We start from the raw sequence: 15,525 nt of genomic DNA, 5'->3' as shown, positions 1-15,525 counted from the left end.
CCCCGACGCCTCAGTCCCCAGGTGGAGTCGCCCCTACGCCGCGCAGGCTGCGGGAGCTTGGGGGCGGGGACCCCCACTCCAGCCAATTACAGATCGATGAGTAAGGATTAGGCTGCCCAAGTGCTCCTCTTCCCTCCGACCTGAACGGGCAGACGTACTGGCCGGCCTCTCGCCCAGCCTCCAGCCGTTCTCGGCTCACAGCAAGCCTGACAGCGAGTCCCCTCCACCCCAGATTAGGATCGCAAAACTCCAGAGCAGGTACCAAGCAGGCAAACCCTTTTCCAACCCCGGCTCCATAACAGACGCTAGGCCTCTCTCTAGATGCCTTCTGGAGGCCTGGCAAGGGTGTCCTATCAAAAAAATGCACATGAGCCCGACAGTGGTTTTTTTGTTTTTGTTTTGTGTGTGTGTGTGTGTCAAGTTTTAATACACGCTAGAACAAGCCACAAAAGAGGGTGCTGCTAGGCCGGAACTACACTCACCCCAAGCCCACCTCAGGAACCCCAAAGCAGAGGTCAGGAACTGAGTTCACAGCTCCTGGGGAGGCCCAGGCACCGCTGAACCCTGTCACTTCTGACCTCCCATCTTGCCCTCAGCCTAGACTCATCCCTCCCTACCAGTTCCTTCCTAGACAAAGGCCCCTCCCCTCCCTGGGTCCCAGGACTTCCTCCCTCAAGGGACAGAGGAGCAGCAGGGGAGCGACGGTTCAGGGCCCTGAGGGTCTGGCTCTCCAGGAGAAGCTGGGCTCTCACCCAGGGTGGGTAAGCATCGCAGAAGGGCTGTCAGGACACTCAGGCGCCCACGCACTCCACGTAGTTGGCAGGGTACAGGCCAATGCGGCCACTCTGCAACTGGCCTTGGCACCAGCCCTGCTCGTCCTCCTCACTCATCTTCAGCAGCTCCTCCCCTGAGGGAAAGGGGATTGGTCACTGCTAGTGGCCCTGGCCCAGCCCATTCCTGCAACTGGGTCAAGGACTGAGGGGGATGGTGTGGTCCCAGAGCCCAGCTAGCAAAGACATGGCTCAGACAGAGGCAGGTCAAGGTCAGCAAGCTGCCCCACCCCAGACCCCGAATGCAGCCACCAGGCACCAGCTGTCTGGACCTGGAACAGCTGAAGGGCCAGAGGACTGGCCCTTAAGAAGTGGGTATTTGGCTTCCCTTTGTGACATCCCTGCTCAGGCGGGTAAAGCAGAGACCGACTGAAGCTAGGAAAGGGGTCCCAGGGTACCTGCTCGGAAGCTCAGCTCATCAGCTTCCTGGCCAGCATAGTCATAGAGTGCCCGCACCCGAACCCCGGTGGCAGCCTTCCGGGGACTCTCTTCATCTGACCACTCCTCATCCTGCCCTGTGCTGGAGAGGGCAGGCAAAGGGAGCAGCTCAGTGTGCAAGGAACACGGGGCTGGAGATCTCACCCAGGATCAGGGCAAAGGCCTCCCTACCCCCAGAGGCACCTGGGAGAGGCAGGTGAGGGGCTGAAAGGTTCTAGCTCTATCTCGCCATGCGGGACTGTGAGCAGAGGCAATTCCTGCCACACGCAGCTGATTTAAGGCATAAACGAGAGGGAACGTGGGAAATGCCTGGCAAATCTAAACCACTGTGAGAACCGGTATCATTACAACTACTAAGTAGGCCCTCAGGTCCCCGGCACGAGTTTTCAACCCATTTCAGGTGTGAAGGGAATGAAACCAAGGAGAAAGGAGTGGAGGGTGGGAGGCAGAGCTGTTTCTTTGCCACAGCCATGCTCCTGGCTCTCACCCTGGGGACCCCGGGGACTGGGGTGGGGGTGCGGTGCCATCTCTTGTGGGCACGATGCTGGTCAAGGTAACCTCATCAGGGCTCCGGCCACCCTTCTCTTTCCGACTGATTGTCCTCTGTGTGTCCAAGGACCACTCCTGTGGGGACAGTGCTTACAGTCAGGTGGGGCCATCCGGACCACCTTCGCTTACTTCACCCCTAGCCCTGGCCGAGCTGAGTGGGAGCCCATCCCACCTCCCAGCCCCACCCCGCCTGGAACACATGCCTCAAACTGTGGCCAGTTCATGGCCATGCCTGGCCCGTGGGTGCTGCGCCACCAGCGCAGATCCTCTTCGTCACTGGCTGCCTCGATGCCCTGGTGCAAGTCGCGGTGGAGTTCATGGAACCTATGGCCCAAGGCACACCCTCAGTCTAGGAAGTCTAGAACCTGCATCCCTCAGTCCCAGCCAGGGCCTAGGGGAGATGGAGGAGACCCAGTACTACCCCAGATGTCCACGCCCGCTAGGCAGCCCATACTTCTCACTGCTGGAAAGGTCCAGGTGCTGGTGTAAGGTGAGCAGCATGTCCTTGAAGAAAAGAAGCCGCTGGCGCTCGGCGGCCTGGCAGGTCTCAAAGGCCTGCTCCATGTCTTCCATGTAGCGTGGAGTGTAGCGATGCAGCTCTGCCAGCGTCTGCTCATACTGAGCTTTTGTCTGGGTGGGAGAGGAGGGTTCTGGTGAGGACCAGACCTTCTTCCACCCAGGACTCCACCAGTGTTTACCAGACACTGCCATGGGCTGCTAGACCCGGGGTTAGCCACTAGGGGCTATCAGTCCTAAGACCCAACTCCTGCCCTCAAGAACCCCAGCAGCCTAACAAGGGAGGTGACATCAGGTGCAGCGGATAAAAGAGTGTGGTGAAGACTGAAATGAGGTCAACCTACAGGAAAGGATGGGAGATATCAGAAAAGGCTTCCTGGAGGAGGTGGAAACTGCAGCATCTCAGGATGGTAAGGATTTGCATATGCAGAGCTGCAGGAAAGGACACCAGGCAGAGGGATACTGTGCAAGGAAAGAGCTGGAAGTTCTCAACTGCTGAAGTCATCCCAGTGCCTGAAACTCCATTTCTTTCCCTAGGTAAAGTATCACCTTTTGTCGGGTTCCTCCTTTAAATGATCATCTAGAGAGAGGGTGGCAGGTGAGGATTAGGGTAATAAGAGTGCTGGGGACTGGACAAGGTGTTCAAGGAGCAAGACTCATTCAGGAAGCCATGCCCTGGGCGGGAGCCAGGGCTGGTACCTGAGGCCCGTACCTTCTCGGCCTCCTTGGCACAGCGTTCCACCCGTTCCTGCAGTTTGCGCAGCTGCTCCTGGGAGACGGCGCTGTCTGCCTTCGCATGGCTCTCCCTTGTCTGGGCTGTCTTCTCGTCCTTCCGGGCTGCATGGTAGCTTTTCTTGGAAGCCTCAACCTGGCATGTATGGGGACCACGCTGGACCCTGGATGCCACACCCTGGCCCCCTCGATCCCTGGCAGACCAGGAAGGAGCCTGCCTCGGATACCTCTCCCACCCAGCCTCACCTCCTTCAGCCTCTTCAGCCAGGGCTTCTGGGCCTTGCGGAAGCCGTCCTCAGCCGCCCGGCTCTCGCGGAAGCCACCCAGCACAGGCCGGTGGAAAGCCCCCCGCTGCCAGGCGCGCACCCGCTCACTGTCCTGCCCTTGCAGCTTCTCCCGAACCTCCAGGTGCAGGGCGCTCAGCCGCTCGGCCGCCGTGAAAAAGGCATGCCAGGCCTTCTCCAGTGTGCCATACTGGGGGCCTGCAGGGAAGGACAGGGCTTGGGCCAGTCCTGGGTACCACCCAAAATAAGCCCAGCCCCTCTCACTGGGTACGAGGCATGGAGGCATAGGGTGCAAAGGTGAATGACAACCCTGTCAGCTGGGCTTATTGAATGCAGACCGTGTGCCTTATCTCACTGAATCCTTGTCTCAGCCACCACCGTGAGGACAGTGACATTGCCAACATTGAACAGGCAAAACACTGAGGCCCAGAGAAGTGAACTCGCTCAAAGCATTATGGCTACAAGAGGAGCTGAGGGCCGGGTGCAGTGGCTCACGCCTGTAATCCCAGCACTTTGGGAGGCCGAGGCAGGCGGATCACGAAGTCAGGAGATTGACACCATCCTAGCTAACACGGTGAAGCCCCATCTCTACTAAAACTACAAAAAGTTAGCCGGGCGTGGTGGCACGCGCCTGTAGTCCCAGCTACTTGGGAGGCTGAGGCAGGAAAATTACTTGAATCCAAAAGGGGGAGGTTGCAGTGAGCTGAGATCACGCGAGCCTGGGCGACAGAGCAAGACTCCATCTCAAAAAAAAAAAAAAAAAAAAAAAAAAAAAGCTGAGATTCAAACCCATCTGTTGCATAAACACTGCACTCCATTGCCTCAAAGGAAGAGTCTGTGTGTGCCCTCGAGGAAGACAGCTTGTTGCAGGGTGGAAGGATCCATGCTCCCAGTCAGAGGGCCTGGGCTCAACCTTCAGCACTTCCTAGCTGTGTGCCTTTAGGCAAGTCCCTTAGCCTCTCTGAACTTCCAGTTCCTCCTCTAGAAAATGCATAAAACAGGCCGGGTGCAGTGGCTCACACCTGTAATTCCAGCACTTTGGGAGGCCAAGGAGAGAGGATCACGGGAGCCCAGGGGTTCAAAACCAGTCTGAGCAACATAGCAAAACCCCATCTCTACAAAAAATACAAAAATGAGCCAAGTGTGGTCCATGCCTGTGGTCCCAGCTATTCAGGAGGCTGAGGTGGGAGGATCGCTTGTGCCTGGGAGATGGAGTTTGCAGTGATCCATGATTTTGTACCACTGCACTCCAGCCTGGGTGACAGAGTGAGACCCTGTCTCAAAAAGAAATAAATAATTAAGAAAGGAAAGAAAGTCAGACGCAGTGGCTCACACCTGTAATCCCAGTACTCTGGGAGGCTGAGGTGGGTGGATCACCTGAGGTCAGGAGTTTGAGACCAGCCTGGCCAACATGGTAAAACCCTGTCTTTACTAAAAATACAAAAATAGCCAGGCATGGTGGCGGGTGCCTGTAATCCCAGCTACTTGGGAGGCTAAAGCAGGAGGACCACTTGAGAGGCGGAGGTTGCAGTGAGCCAGCATCGTGTCACTGCACTCCAGCCTGGGCAACAATAGCAAAACGTCTCAAAAAAGAAAGGAAAGAAAATGGGTAAAACAGAACCATCTCTGCAGGGTTGTTGGAACTATCAAAGTAACTCATGAGCAGCCTTTGTAAACTCTTTAATACCAGAGCCGTGAGGATGACCAGGAGGATCTTCCCTTTCTAAGGGAGGGTAGACATGGAGGCCTCAAACTTCCCACAACACGTGCAAAAAAGAAGCTGGCCTGACAGTCCTGCACTCAGCTGCCCTCTGCCCCCTGCGAGGGCCTGGCTCACCCTTCTCCACGGTCCCCCTCCACTTTCGGGCCCAGTCGGCCAACTGCTGGGCATAGGCCTTTTCGATGCGGGCACGCTCCTGGAAGCAGCTGACCAGGTCCCCGCACAGCCGGTGCCCGTCCTCCACCCGCTGCACCGTGCGCCTGTAGTTGCCAGCCTGGGCATACAGGAGAAGGGCGCTGTCACCAGGGAAAAGCCTCCTTTTGGGCTGGGGCTGTCAGTTGGGCTCCTCCCCTAGACAAGGAGCTGAGCCCAGGACCCAGCTGCTCACCTCCCAGAAACTGCCCCCTAAGGCCTCCCCTCCAGCGTCCTCTTCTGGAGCCATGGTGTCCCCGCAGCACGGAATGGTGGCGGATTTGGGGCTGTGGAGGGCAGAGGGGTAAATGGGAAAGCTGGACATACGTTTTTGGGGATAGGAAAAGACCCTCTGTATACCTGGGCCTCACCCCACCGCCTTCCCCACCACCCAAGGAGCCGTCAGAGCTAGGACTTAGCAGGCAGGGCGCTGAAGACCCTAAGAAGGGCCAGGATGGGTGAGGATGGAGTCTCAAAGCTCTTCCTCTCGCTGCTCTGCCCTTCCCCTCCTGCCCCCCACATACCTGGGGCCTAGAGATCACTTCAGGGACCTGGGTGTCCGACTTTCAATGCTGCCACCGTGACTCTGCCTTGAAGGAGAGCAGAGTGAGGGTGAGGGTGGGGACCTAGAGCGTCCAGGGCGGTGCCCAGCACCCCCGATATAGCAACTGCTGTCAGAAGCGCCAGATTCCAGGGAGGAGAATGCCAGACGGGTCACACGATCCAGCCAGGGATTAAATGGCAGGCGGGGGTGGGCGGTGGGCAGAGGGCCCCACTCCCCCAACTGCGGATGAGAGAAGAAGACTCCTGCCCAGGCCAGGGCCTCTGTTGCCTTCCCTTGAGTGACAAGATGACCCCATTACCCAAGAGGCCAAGTCAGAGGGTGCCTGGCCACATCCCAGTAGCTCCCTGTACTGAGGAGGGCACGAAGGGAGCCAAGAGGCCTGGCTTCTGTCTTGGCCAGGAAGCCTGAACAAGTATGTGTAACTGTCTCCTCCTAAGGAGGCCCCAGCTCCCTCTAAGATGGAACTCCTCTGTATGCTCAGCTGCCATGCCAGGGCTGGTGTGAAACCCAAACCAAGCAACGCACCAGAAATACGAGGGGCCCTGCAGTCACACGAAGATACGCATCTCAGTCCACACATCCATTGAGGGCCTACAGGACTCCATGGGGAACACACAACCCAGGCCCACCCTCCAAAGGCCTGGCGTCCAGGGCAGCGTGGAGAAGTGAGAAGCGATGGCCAGCTATAAGAATGTTCCCCAGACTGGGTGTGGTGGCTGATGCCTGTAATCTCAGCACTTTGGGAGACTGAGGTGGGTGGATCACCTGAGGTCAGGAGTTTGAGACCAGCTTGGCCAACATGGAGAAACCTCGTCTCTACTAAAAATAGAAAAATTAGCCAGGCATGGTGGCAGGCACCTGTAGTCCCAGCTACTGAGGAAGCTGAGGCATGAGAATCACTTGAACCTAGGAGGTGGAGGTTGCAGTGCGCTGAGATTGCACCATTGCCTGGGCAACAGAGTGAGACTGTCTTAAAAAAAAAAAGTTCCCTAGAATTGCAGAGGCGGGAAGGCCAATTCCAACCCCAGAGCCACAGCCCCAGGGACTCAAGGACACAGTGGCATGTGGCTGCTCCCCGCCTGCCTCTGGGCAGGGTCTCAGCTGTCCCCAACACCGACTGACTCACAGACCCTAGAAGGAAATCACTTCCTCTCTGAGCAAGCCCAAGGGACATAGCCAGACCCAGGAGGACAGTGTGTGCCCTTTGTCCCCAAAGCAGGGTGCTGTCACAGAGCTTCCTCCAAACTCATGCACCTCTGCTCCTCCTTCAAACCTCCAATTAAGGCATCTTCTCCTCAATCACTTCCCCTGTTCCTCTGTCCTTGCTCCCATAGCCCCGGGTGACCCTTCAGCCAGGGCGTATAATCCATGGAGTTGTGGCTGACAGGACAGTGTCTGTCTTCAGTCACCGACAGAGGCTTCCGGGATTCTCATTTGTGTGTCCCCACAAGCTAGAATCAGCAATAATTAGTTAAGTGAGAAAACAGGTGATGTCCACCTGGAGCGCAGGAAACACACCGGCTCCAACAGCTGTGGGAACACTTGGTGCAGGTGGGCTTCCCCCTCTGCTAACAGGAGGCAGAGCTGGGGCTCCGCGGAGACCCAGGCAATGGAGATGCCCACCAGGGGCCTCACGAGCTCGTCACTTGGTTCCCTCTGGAATCTGTCCTGCCTGTCCAGAGAGGGCCTGACAGGGCGATGGAGAGAAAGAGAGCTGCTGCCATGAATCACAGGGCTCTGGAGCCTGCCCCAGTCCAGCCTCAGGAGCCTGGGGCCCCTTGCCTGTTCCAGCCTCCGAGTTCCCTGCTCCCCAGAGAGCTGCCCCCCACCCCTTCCCTCTCTCTGGCCCCAGAACAGAGCAAGCTGTGTGTACTGGGCTGGCACAGCTCCCTCCGGCCTCCCAGAGCAAACACAGGCCCAAGCCCCGGGTGCAGCCAGGCCCCACAGCCGCAGCCTGACCTCTCTGTGGTGGGGGGGAGGCTTGCACCTTGGCCACTGTTGAGGAGGTTGGCACCCTGTGCCTCCTGAGCTCAGCAGAGACCCAAATCAGTCCCCACCACAGGCAAGAGCTCAGAAAGCAGGTAATGCAATCTTCCCAGCCCCGGGAGCCAGCACGCTCGGCTCCAAGAGGTCTTCGTGGGCTTGGCAGGTTCTCCTTGCAGCTGCACCGGCCAAGGTAGGGAGTCCCTGGTTCAGGGAAGACCCCCTCTCCCTACCTGAGGCCTGAAGGTACCCGGCCCCAGACCAGCCCTAACCCCTTCCAGAAGCTGGGGGCTTGCCCCTGGTAGGGAGCTCAGCCATTCTGCCCGGCCCATCCCTGGGACCTGAGTCACAGGCTGCGCCCTAGGGCTTCTTCCCCTGGCGGCCCCTCCCGGTGCGCCCGCAGCCCTAGGATTTCAGGACAGAGCCGGGGGGCGGGGTCAGTCGGCTGGTCCGGAGAGGGGCAGCGAGGTTAGAGGGGCTGGAACCAGAAGCCAGAGCTAGCCAGGAGGTCAGGAGGCTGCGGGAGGGGGTGGCGCAGCCAAAGGGGGAGGAGGCAGGGCCAGGGAGGGGCATAACAAAGGGGCACTTTTGGAAACCCGACCTGCCGGCCGGGGTGCCTTCTCCCAGATGACGCACTCTGAACCACCCAGCCTTCACTCCAGAGCTCGGCGCCCAGGGGCTACGCGCCTCTGGCCTCAACCCTTATAGACCGCGCCCCTCGACAGGACCCCTTGCCGCCCGGAGCTGCATAACTCGGAGCCCGTGGAGCCACGCGGAGCGGCAGGGCCAGGCCTAGCCACCGAAGCTCTAGGACTTCTTGGCCAAACTTGTTGAACTTGGTCTCGGCGGGGGTGGGGCCACCGATCACTGCCAAGGGGAGGGGACACCCCCTGCCCGGGCCGGCCTCGCCGTGGGCTCCAGATGGTGGCCCCGGGCAGCGGACCCAGGAATCGGGGCTCGCAGCAGAGGGCGAGGGGTCGCCAGGGAGCGAGGACCCTCTGGGGCCCCGGGGCGTGCGGGAGGCGAGCGGATGGGGGCCCTCGAGGGGCCCCTGGAGACGGCTCAGCCCTCCAGCGACTGCGCCCCCTCCCCCAGGCGGCCTGCGGAATTGCGGAGCCCGCGGCGCCGCAGATGGGACGGCCCCTCAGCGCGGCTACGGCCCTTCCCGTCGGCACGCAGAGCTGGGTGGCCGGGGGCTCCCTGGGCGGGAGTCGGCTCCATTGCAAACTTCAGAAGCCGGAGCAGGACAGGGCGGGCTCGAGCCACTGCACCCGCCGCCGCGTCCCCGCGCGTCCCCTCCAGGGCACTCACCGCGTCCTCCCTGGGCTCCTCGGCGGGTGGGGGTCCGGCCACGCTCCGGCCCGAGTCCTGCCGCTCCCGGGCCCGCGCCGCAGCCTCCCGGAGCGCGCCGGGCCCTCCCCCGGGAAGCCCAGCCCCCGCCCCCGGCCCCGCCCTCTCCTGGCCGCCGCTGCCCCAACCCCACGCGGCTGGGCGGCGGGGCTGCGGCGCTGCAGGGGCAGCGGGGCTGCGGGGCTGCGGGGCTGCAGGGGCTGCGGGGCTGCGGGGCTGCAGGCATCGCGGCGACCCGCGGCTCTTGGGGTGCGGGCGGAGGTTTCTCTGCTCCGCCCGTGTGCGGAGTGCCTGGGCGGGCTCCCCAGGGTTGCACCCCGGTGCTGCAGGGAGCCCGATTTCGGCTTTACCCCTCCCCGACCGTTGCAGAGGCTGGGAGACCCGAGGGAGCAAGAAGGGACCGGGCCGGCACGGGCAGCCTTGGAGCGGGGCCGGGGGCTGCACTGCCTCACATTTTTTGCTGAGCACAGCCTGTTTAGAAATTGGCTCAGGCGAGCCTCACAACCACCCCTTGTAAGCATTAGGATTCCCACCATACAGATGCAAAAACTGAGGCTGGGAGGCTTTTCAGAGGTTTGCCCAAGATTTCCCTTTAGTCGGGCAGGGCTGGGACTCCAGAACCGTGCCCTACCCTGTACAGCTGCCCTGCTAATCTGGGGCGCCTTCTAAGGCCTGAGACGAACACGCGGTGGGGGTGGGACAAAAAGGCGTAAGCTCCTCCCCCTCCGTTTTCTTATTTCCAGATTTTTGTACCACGATTCATTCTTAAATCCCTTCGCCCCCCTTTATCAGTCTGGTACATTTTTCCGTATCGCCACGATCCCACTCCACGCTAAATAAATCCCTTCTCCCTCCCCTCTTCCCCCTGGGGGGAGATTTTGCAGAGCGGCCCCGTCTGTTATTTATATCCATTGGAGCGGTCCAAGAATGTTCGAAGCTGACCTAATCGCCACCTGCTCGGCCTCTCCGCCCCTCCCGCTCTCTCCTGGGCCCGGTGACCCAGCGGCGGTGCCCTGAGCGTTGGAGACTAGGGGGAGCGCGGGCCAAAGGGGTCGAACGCCCCGGGCGCAGAGGGTCCCGGGCGCGCAGATTTCGCAGCGGGTCGGAGAGCCCCGGCACTCTGGGAGGCGTGCTCCCCCAGGGACGCGGCGCTGAGCTCTCGCAAGCTGAGGCGCCTCGCTGAGCTCTCTGAAGCTCCCACTATTCCTCCCACCCCCAGCTCCCTGAAGAGTGTGAGTGCGTGCGCGCGGAGTTTTAAAAGGCAACTTTAAAAATAGCAAAATTATGTTGTTTCTAAATCCAGGAGGAATCGCTGACGCGTTCTTTACGCAGATGAATCCGCTCACAAAATGGAAAAGGGGCCTGGAGAAAACGAATGGGGGTAATTTTGCCCGCGGAGGGCTCACTTGCTGGGCAGTGCTGATGGAAGGGTAAAGCTGCCTCCCCAAGACACCTGTGGGGCACCCAAGGCGCGCCACCTTTGGCCTGAGGATTCTGGCCGTGCTTGGTAAAATCATACCTGAGTAGTGAATCTGAAACCTGGGATGTGGTTTCTGAAACCAGTTTCAACACCCACTCTCTCTTAGGGCTTGGACAAGTCTTCTCTCCTTATCTCTATTTCTACCTCTGTAAAACATGACAGGTGACCCGGATGACCTTCCACTGAGCCATGAGCCCCAGCTAATTAATGATTGTAAAAATAACTGCAGATCAGAGGAGCTGGGAAAATGGCAAATGACAGCCACAGGGTTTTGTATTCTTTAAAATCAGTTAACATCCCACCTAGCGCCTGAAGGCCTTTAGGCACCTAGACCGAAGTGTGAAAACACAAGAATGAAATTAATTACAGGAGTCACCTATTAAAACCTCATTAAAAATAAAGTTGGCAGCCACGCTGTGGGATCTGGGAAAGCCAGGCCATAGAGAGACTCAGAAAACAGGGCTGTTCATTAGACCACAAGGAGAAGGGGATGTGGACTGGAAAACATCTGGCTTCCCTTGGGCTCAAGTCTGGGAGCAGAAAGCAGAAATGTTGTGGATGATCTTAATTGCCCCTAAGGTACTGTAGGGGGGAAGAAAACAACAAAATAAAACCCAGATATAGGGGGCTGCTTCTAAGGCGAAAGCAGACAGACATGCCCTTGGAAAGCCAGCTCCCAGCTAATGCTACCCCCAGGGCTCCGATTCTGTGTTCTATGGCCAGAGCCCTTAACATCCACACTGCTCCATCAATGCTGTCCTCAAGCCAGAATTCAAGATGAGATGTCAATAGATAGAGGGCTGCATAAAGACAGAAATCTGGCCGGGAGCAGTGGTGGCCCATGCCTGTAATCCCAGCACTTTGGGAGGCTGAGGCGGGTGGATCACTTGTGGTCAGGAGTTCGAGACCAGCCTGACCAACATGCTGAAACTCTGTCTCTACTAAAAACACAAAAATTACCTGGCCATAGTGGCGGGTGCCTGTAATCCCAGCTACTAGGGAGGCTGAGGCAGGAGAATCGCTTGAACCCGGGAGGTGGAGGTTGCAGTGAGCCGAGATCGTGCCATTGCACTCCAGAACTGGGCTACAAGAACAAAACTCCATCTCAAAGAAAAAAAAGAAAAAAATGACAGAAATCTAAAGCTGGGTGCGGTGGCTCACGCCTGTAATGGCAGCACTTTGTGAGGCCGAGGCAGGTGGATCACCTGAGGTCAGGAGTTCAAGACCAGCCTGGCCAATATGGTGAAACCCCATTTCTACTAAAAACACAAAAAAACTAGCTGGCGTGGTGGCAGACGCCTGTAGTCCTAGCTACTTGGGAGGCTGAGACAGGAGAATTGCTTGAACCCAGGAGAGGCTGAGGTTGCAGAGAGCTGAGATTGCGCCACTGCACTCCAGCCTGGGCGAAGGAGACTTTCTCTCAAAAAAAAAAAAAAAGACAAATCTAGCAAGGCACTTGGCTCAGGGTACCAATGGGCAGATTGGTCCATTGCCAAATATCGCTCCACTCACAGACTCACCTTGAGTTTCTGGAATGTCCTAACCACTGTGCCTTCATTTGTTTGTTTATGCATTCATTCATCCAGCCAAGAAAACACTTGAATTTTTACTCCATGCTAAGCTCTATGCTAGAAATGTTGGGGGTACAAAGTTAAATAAGGCAGAGTCCAAGTGTACAGCAATGATGCAATGCAGATAGAAGTATTGAGGCAAAACAGGCAGAAGGGATGGCCTTTCACAGGACATGACACTGATAGGTCTTGATGAGTAGGAATTAGTCATGTGGACAGGCATTCTAGGCAGGAGCTTCAGGGTGTGCCAAGCCCCAGGGGCGTTACCATATGACTTTGTGACCTAGCAATTCTACTTTTCAGTATTTACCCTGGACGAACATGTACAAATGCAGAAAGAGGCACAAGGATGTTTGCATATAGTACTGTTTGCAACAGGGGTGAACTAAAAACAAATGTTCATCATGAAGGCAATAGTTGAATAACCTAAAGTTCATTCATGCTGTGGATTACTCTGCAAAAACTCAAGAACAAGCTAGAGGCAGGAGCTGGAGACCAGCCTGGCCAACAAAGTGAAACCCCTTCTCTACTAAAAATACAAAAAGTAGCCAGGCGTGGTGACGTGTGCCTTTAGTCTCAGCTACTTGGGAAGCTGAGACAGGAGAATCGCTTGAACCCAGGAGACAGAGGTTACAGTGAGCTGAGATTGTGCCATTGCACTCCAGTCTGGGCAACAAGAGCGAAACTCCATCTCAAACAAAAACAAACCAAAAAAAAAAAGAAAAAAGAAAAAAGAAAGAACAAGGTAAAGAGAGAGGTATACTTTTTTTTTTTTTTTTTTTTTTTGAGACGGAGTCTTGCTCTGTCACCCAGGCTGGAGTGTAATGGCATGATCTCAGCTCACTGCAACCTCCACCTCCCAGGAGTAGCTGGGATTACAGGCATGTGCCACCACGCCCAGCTAATTTTTGTATTTTTAGGAGAGACGGGGTTTCAGCATGTTGGTCAGACTGGGCTCAAACTCCTGACCTCATGATCCGCCTGCCTTGGCCTCCCAAAGTGCTGGGATTACAGGCATGAGCCACTGCGCCTGGCCAAGAGATGTATTCTTTTTTTTTTTTTTTTTTTTGTTGAGACGGAGTCTCGCTCTGTTGCCCAGGCTGGAGTGCAGTGCCCGGATCTCAGCTCACTGCAAGCTCCGCCTCCCGGGTTTACGCCATTCTCCTGCCTCAGCCTCCCAAGTAGCTGGGACTACAGGCGCCCGCCACCTGGCCCGGCTAGTTTTTTGTATTTTTTTAGTAGAGACGGGGTTTCACTGTGTTAGCCAGGATGGTCTTGATCTCCTGACCTCGTGATCCGCCCGTCTCGGCCTCCCAAAGTGCTGGGATTACAGGCTTGAGCCACTGCGCCCAGCGAGATGTATTCTTATAGGAAGATCTCCAAGAGAATGTCAAGGGAAAAAAGCAAAATGCAAAACACACTAAATCTTCACAGAGAATATACATCATACTGATTTTGGCGTTTATCTTTAGGCAGAGGTCTAGAATTGGTAAGGGACATTTTTGTAATGTTAGAACATTTATAATGAGAATGTACCCATGTGTAAATTATGTAACTAAAATTAAAAACTGGGGGGTGGGTGAGTGGGTATTCGTATATAAAATAGTGCTGTCCAATTATTTTCTGCAGTGATGGGAATGTTCTATAGCTGTGCTGGCCAATCTGATAGCCACTAGTAGCATGAGACGAGCACTTGAAATGTGGCTATTGAGAACATAAACTTTCAATTTAAAAATTTTGAAATTAGGCCAGGAGTGGTGGCTCACGCCTGTAATCCCGGCACTTTGGGAGGCCGAGGCAGGAGGACCACTTTAGGCCAGGAGTTCAAGACCAGCCTGGCCAAGATGGTGAAACCACGTCTCTACTAAAAATACAAAAATTAGCCTGGCGTGGTGGTGTGCACCTGTAATCCCAGCTACTCAGGGCAGAGATGAGGCAGGAGAATCGCTTGAACTCAGGAGGCGGAGGTTGCAGTGAGCCGAGATTATGCCACTGCAGTCCAGCCTGGATGACAGAGTGAGACTCTATCTCAAAAAAAAAAAAAAAAAAAAAAAGCTGAGTGTGGTGGCACATACCTGTAGTGCCAGCTACTGAGGAGGCTGAGGTCGCCTGAGCCTGAGAGGTCAAGACTGCAGTGAGCCGTGATTGGGCCACTGCACTCCAGCCTGGGCAACAGAGTGGGACCCTGTCTCAAAAAAAAAAAAAAATTAACAACTACATGTGAGTAGTGGCTACTGTATTGGACTGTGCAGGTCTCAAATCTCTAGAATAATGAGGTCATGATGGGGTGGAAGTATCAGAGGCATCTGAACCAGAGAGACTCTAGCCCTTGAATAGGGGCTGGGTAAAATAAGGCTCAGACCTACTGGGCTGCATTCCAAAAAGGTTAGGCATGCTGAATCCAGCAGATAAAAGGATGCGATAAAGAAGCCGGCCAAAACCCACCAAAACTAAGATGGCAATGTGACCTCTGGTCGTCCTCGCTGTTCATTATACGCTAAATCTGATACACTAGCATGCTAAAAGACACTCCCACCAGTGCCATGACAGTTTACAGATGCCATGGTAATGTCAGGAAGCTACCCTACATTTAAAAAGAAAATGAAGTTACTCTATATAGTCTAAAAAGGGGAGAAACCCACAGTTCTGGGAATTGCCCACCCCTTGACCAAAAAACTCAGGAATAATCCCCTTGTTTAGCATATAATCAAGAAATAACTATAAGTATTCTTAGGTGAGCAGCACTTGCTGCTGCTCTGCCTAAAGAGTAGCCTTTTTTTTGTTTTGTTTTTTGAGACAGAGCCTTACTCTGTCACCCAGGCTGGAGTGCAGTGGCGCGATCTCGGCTCGCTGCAACCTCTGCCTTCTGGGTTCAAGCAATCCTCCTGCCTCAGTCACCAAAGTAGTTGAGTTTATACATGTGCACCACAATGCCTGGCTAATTTTTGTATTTTTGTAGAGACGGGTTATCGCCATGTTAGCCAGGCTGGTCTCAAACTCCTGACCTCAGGTGATCCGCCTGCCTGAGCCTCCCAAGGTGCTCATTGCAAGCTCCGCCTCCCAGGTTCACGCCATTCTCCTGCCTCAGCCTCCCAAGTAGCGGGGTCTACAGGTGTCCGCCACCGCACCTGGCTAAGTTTTTTGTATTTTTAGTAGAGACGGGGTTTCACCGTGGTCTCGATCCCCTGACCTCGTGATCCACCCGCCTCAGCCTCCCAAAGTGCTGGGATTACAGGCGTGAACCACTGCACCCGGCCTTATTCCTTCACTTTCTTAATAAACTTGCTCTCACTTTATTCTATGGATTCCCCTCAA

The 15,525-nt window shown here is 56.1% G+C and overlaps 1 protein-coding gene across 4 annotated transcripts; it reads right to left on the bottom strand.

Annotated features, from left to right (window-relative positions):
• Window positions 1-380: 380 nt before the first annotated feature.
• PACSIN3 (protein kinase C and casein kinase substrate in neurons 3) lies at window positions 381-9,240 on the bottom strand. Of its 4 annotated transcripts, XM_050757612.1 has the most exons (12): window positions 9,121-9,237; window positions 7,100-7,277; window positions 5,786-5,851; window positions 5,458-5,548; window positions 5,187-5,343; window positions 3,312-3,547; window positions 3,046-3,201; window positions 2,272-2,447; window positions 2,021-2,141; window positions 1,756-1,892; window positions 1,229-1,350; window positions 381-907 (listed from the first exon to the last, which is right to left on the bottom strand). In XM_050757612.1, the coding sequence occupies exons 4-12, from the start codon at window positions 5,509-5,511 to the stop codon at window positions 792-794; spliced, it is 1,275 nt and encodes a 424-aa protein (XP_050613569.1). In that variant the 5' UTR covers window positions 5,512-5,548; window positions 5,786-5,851; window positions 7,100-7,277; window positions 9,121-9,237; the 3' UTR covers window positions 381-791. The 4 variants fall into 4 exon arrangements, with proteins under 4 accessions (XP_050613569.1, XP_050613566.1, XP_050613568.1 ...); XM_050757609.1 differs by lacking the exon at window positions 7,100-7,277 and having other exon boundaries at window positions 9,121-9,240; XM_050757611.1 differs by lacking the exon at window positions 7,100-7,277 and having other exon boundaries at window positions 5,786-5,847; window positions 9,121-9,234.
• Between the last annotated feature and the right edge of the window lie 6,285 nt (window positions 9,241-15,525).

Source organism: Macaca thibetana, chromosome 14 (genome assembly GCF_024542745.1).
Source record: "Macaca thibetana thibetana isolate TM-01 chromosome 14, ASM2454274v1, whole genome shotgun sequence".
Taxonomy (NCBI): Eukaryota; Metazoa; Chordata; class Mammalia; order Primates; family Cercopithecidae; genus Macaca; species Macaca thibetana.
Note: the sequence above shows the minus strand (reverse complement) of the source record. Positions and strands in the feature narration are given on the sequence as shown.

What these genes read in the sequence shown, in the direction of transcription:
- PACSIN3 (XM_050757609.1), bottom strand. Translation starts at nt 5,511, where the DNA reads ATGGCTCCAGAAGAGGACGCTGGAGGGGAGGCCTTAGGGGGCAGTTTC. An exon ending in GGCTGAAGAGGCTGAAGGAG is followed by an intron (nt 3,202 to 3,311) that starts GTGAGGCTGGGT and finishes CATACATGCCAG; the next exon opens with GTTGAGGCTTCCAAGAAAAG. An exon ending in TGAGCTGAGCTTCCGAGCAG is followed by an intron (nt 908 to 1,228) that starts GTACCCTGGGAC and finishes CCTTTCCCTCAG; the next exon opens with GGGAGGAGCTGCTGAAGATG.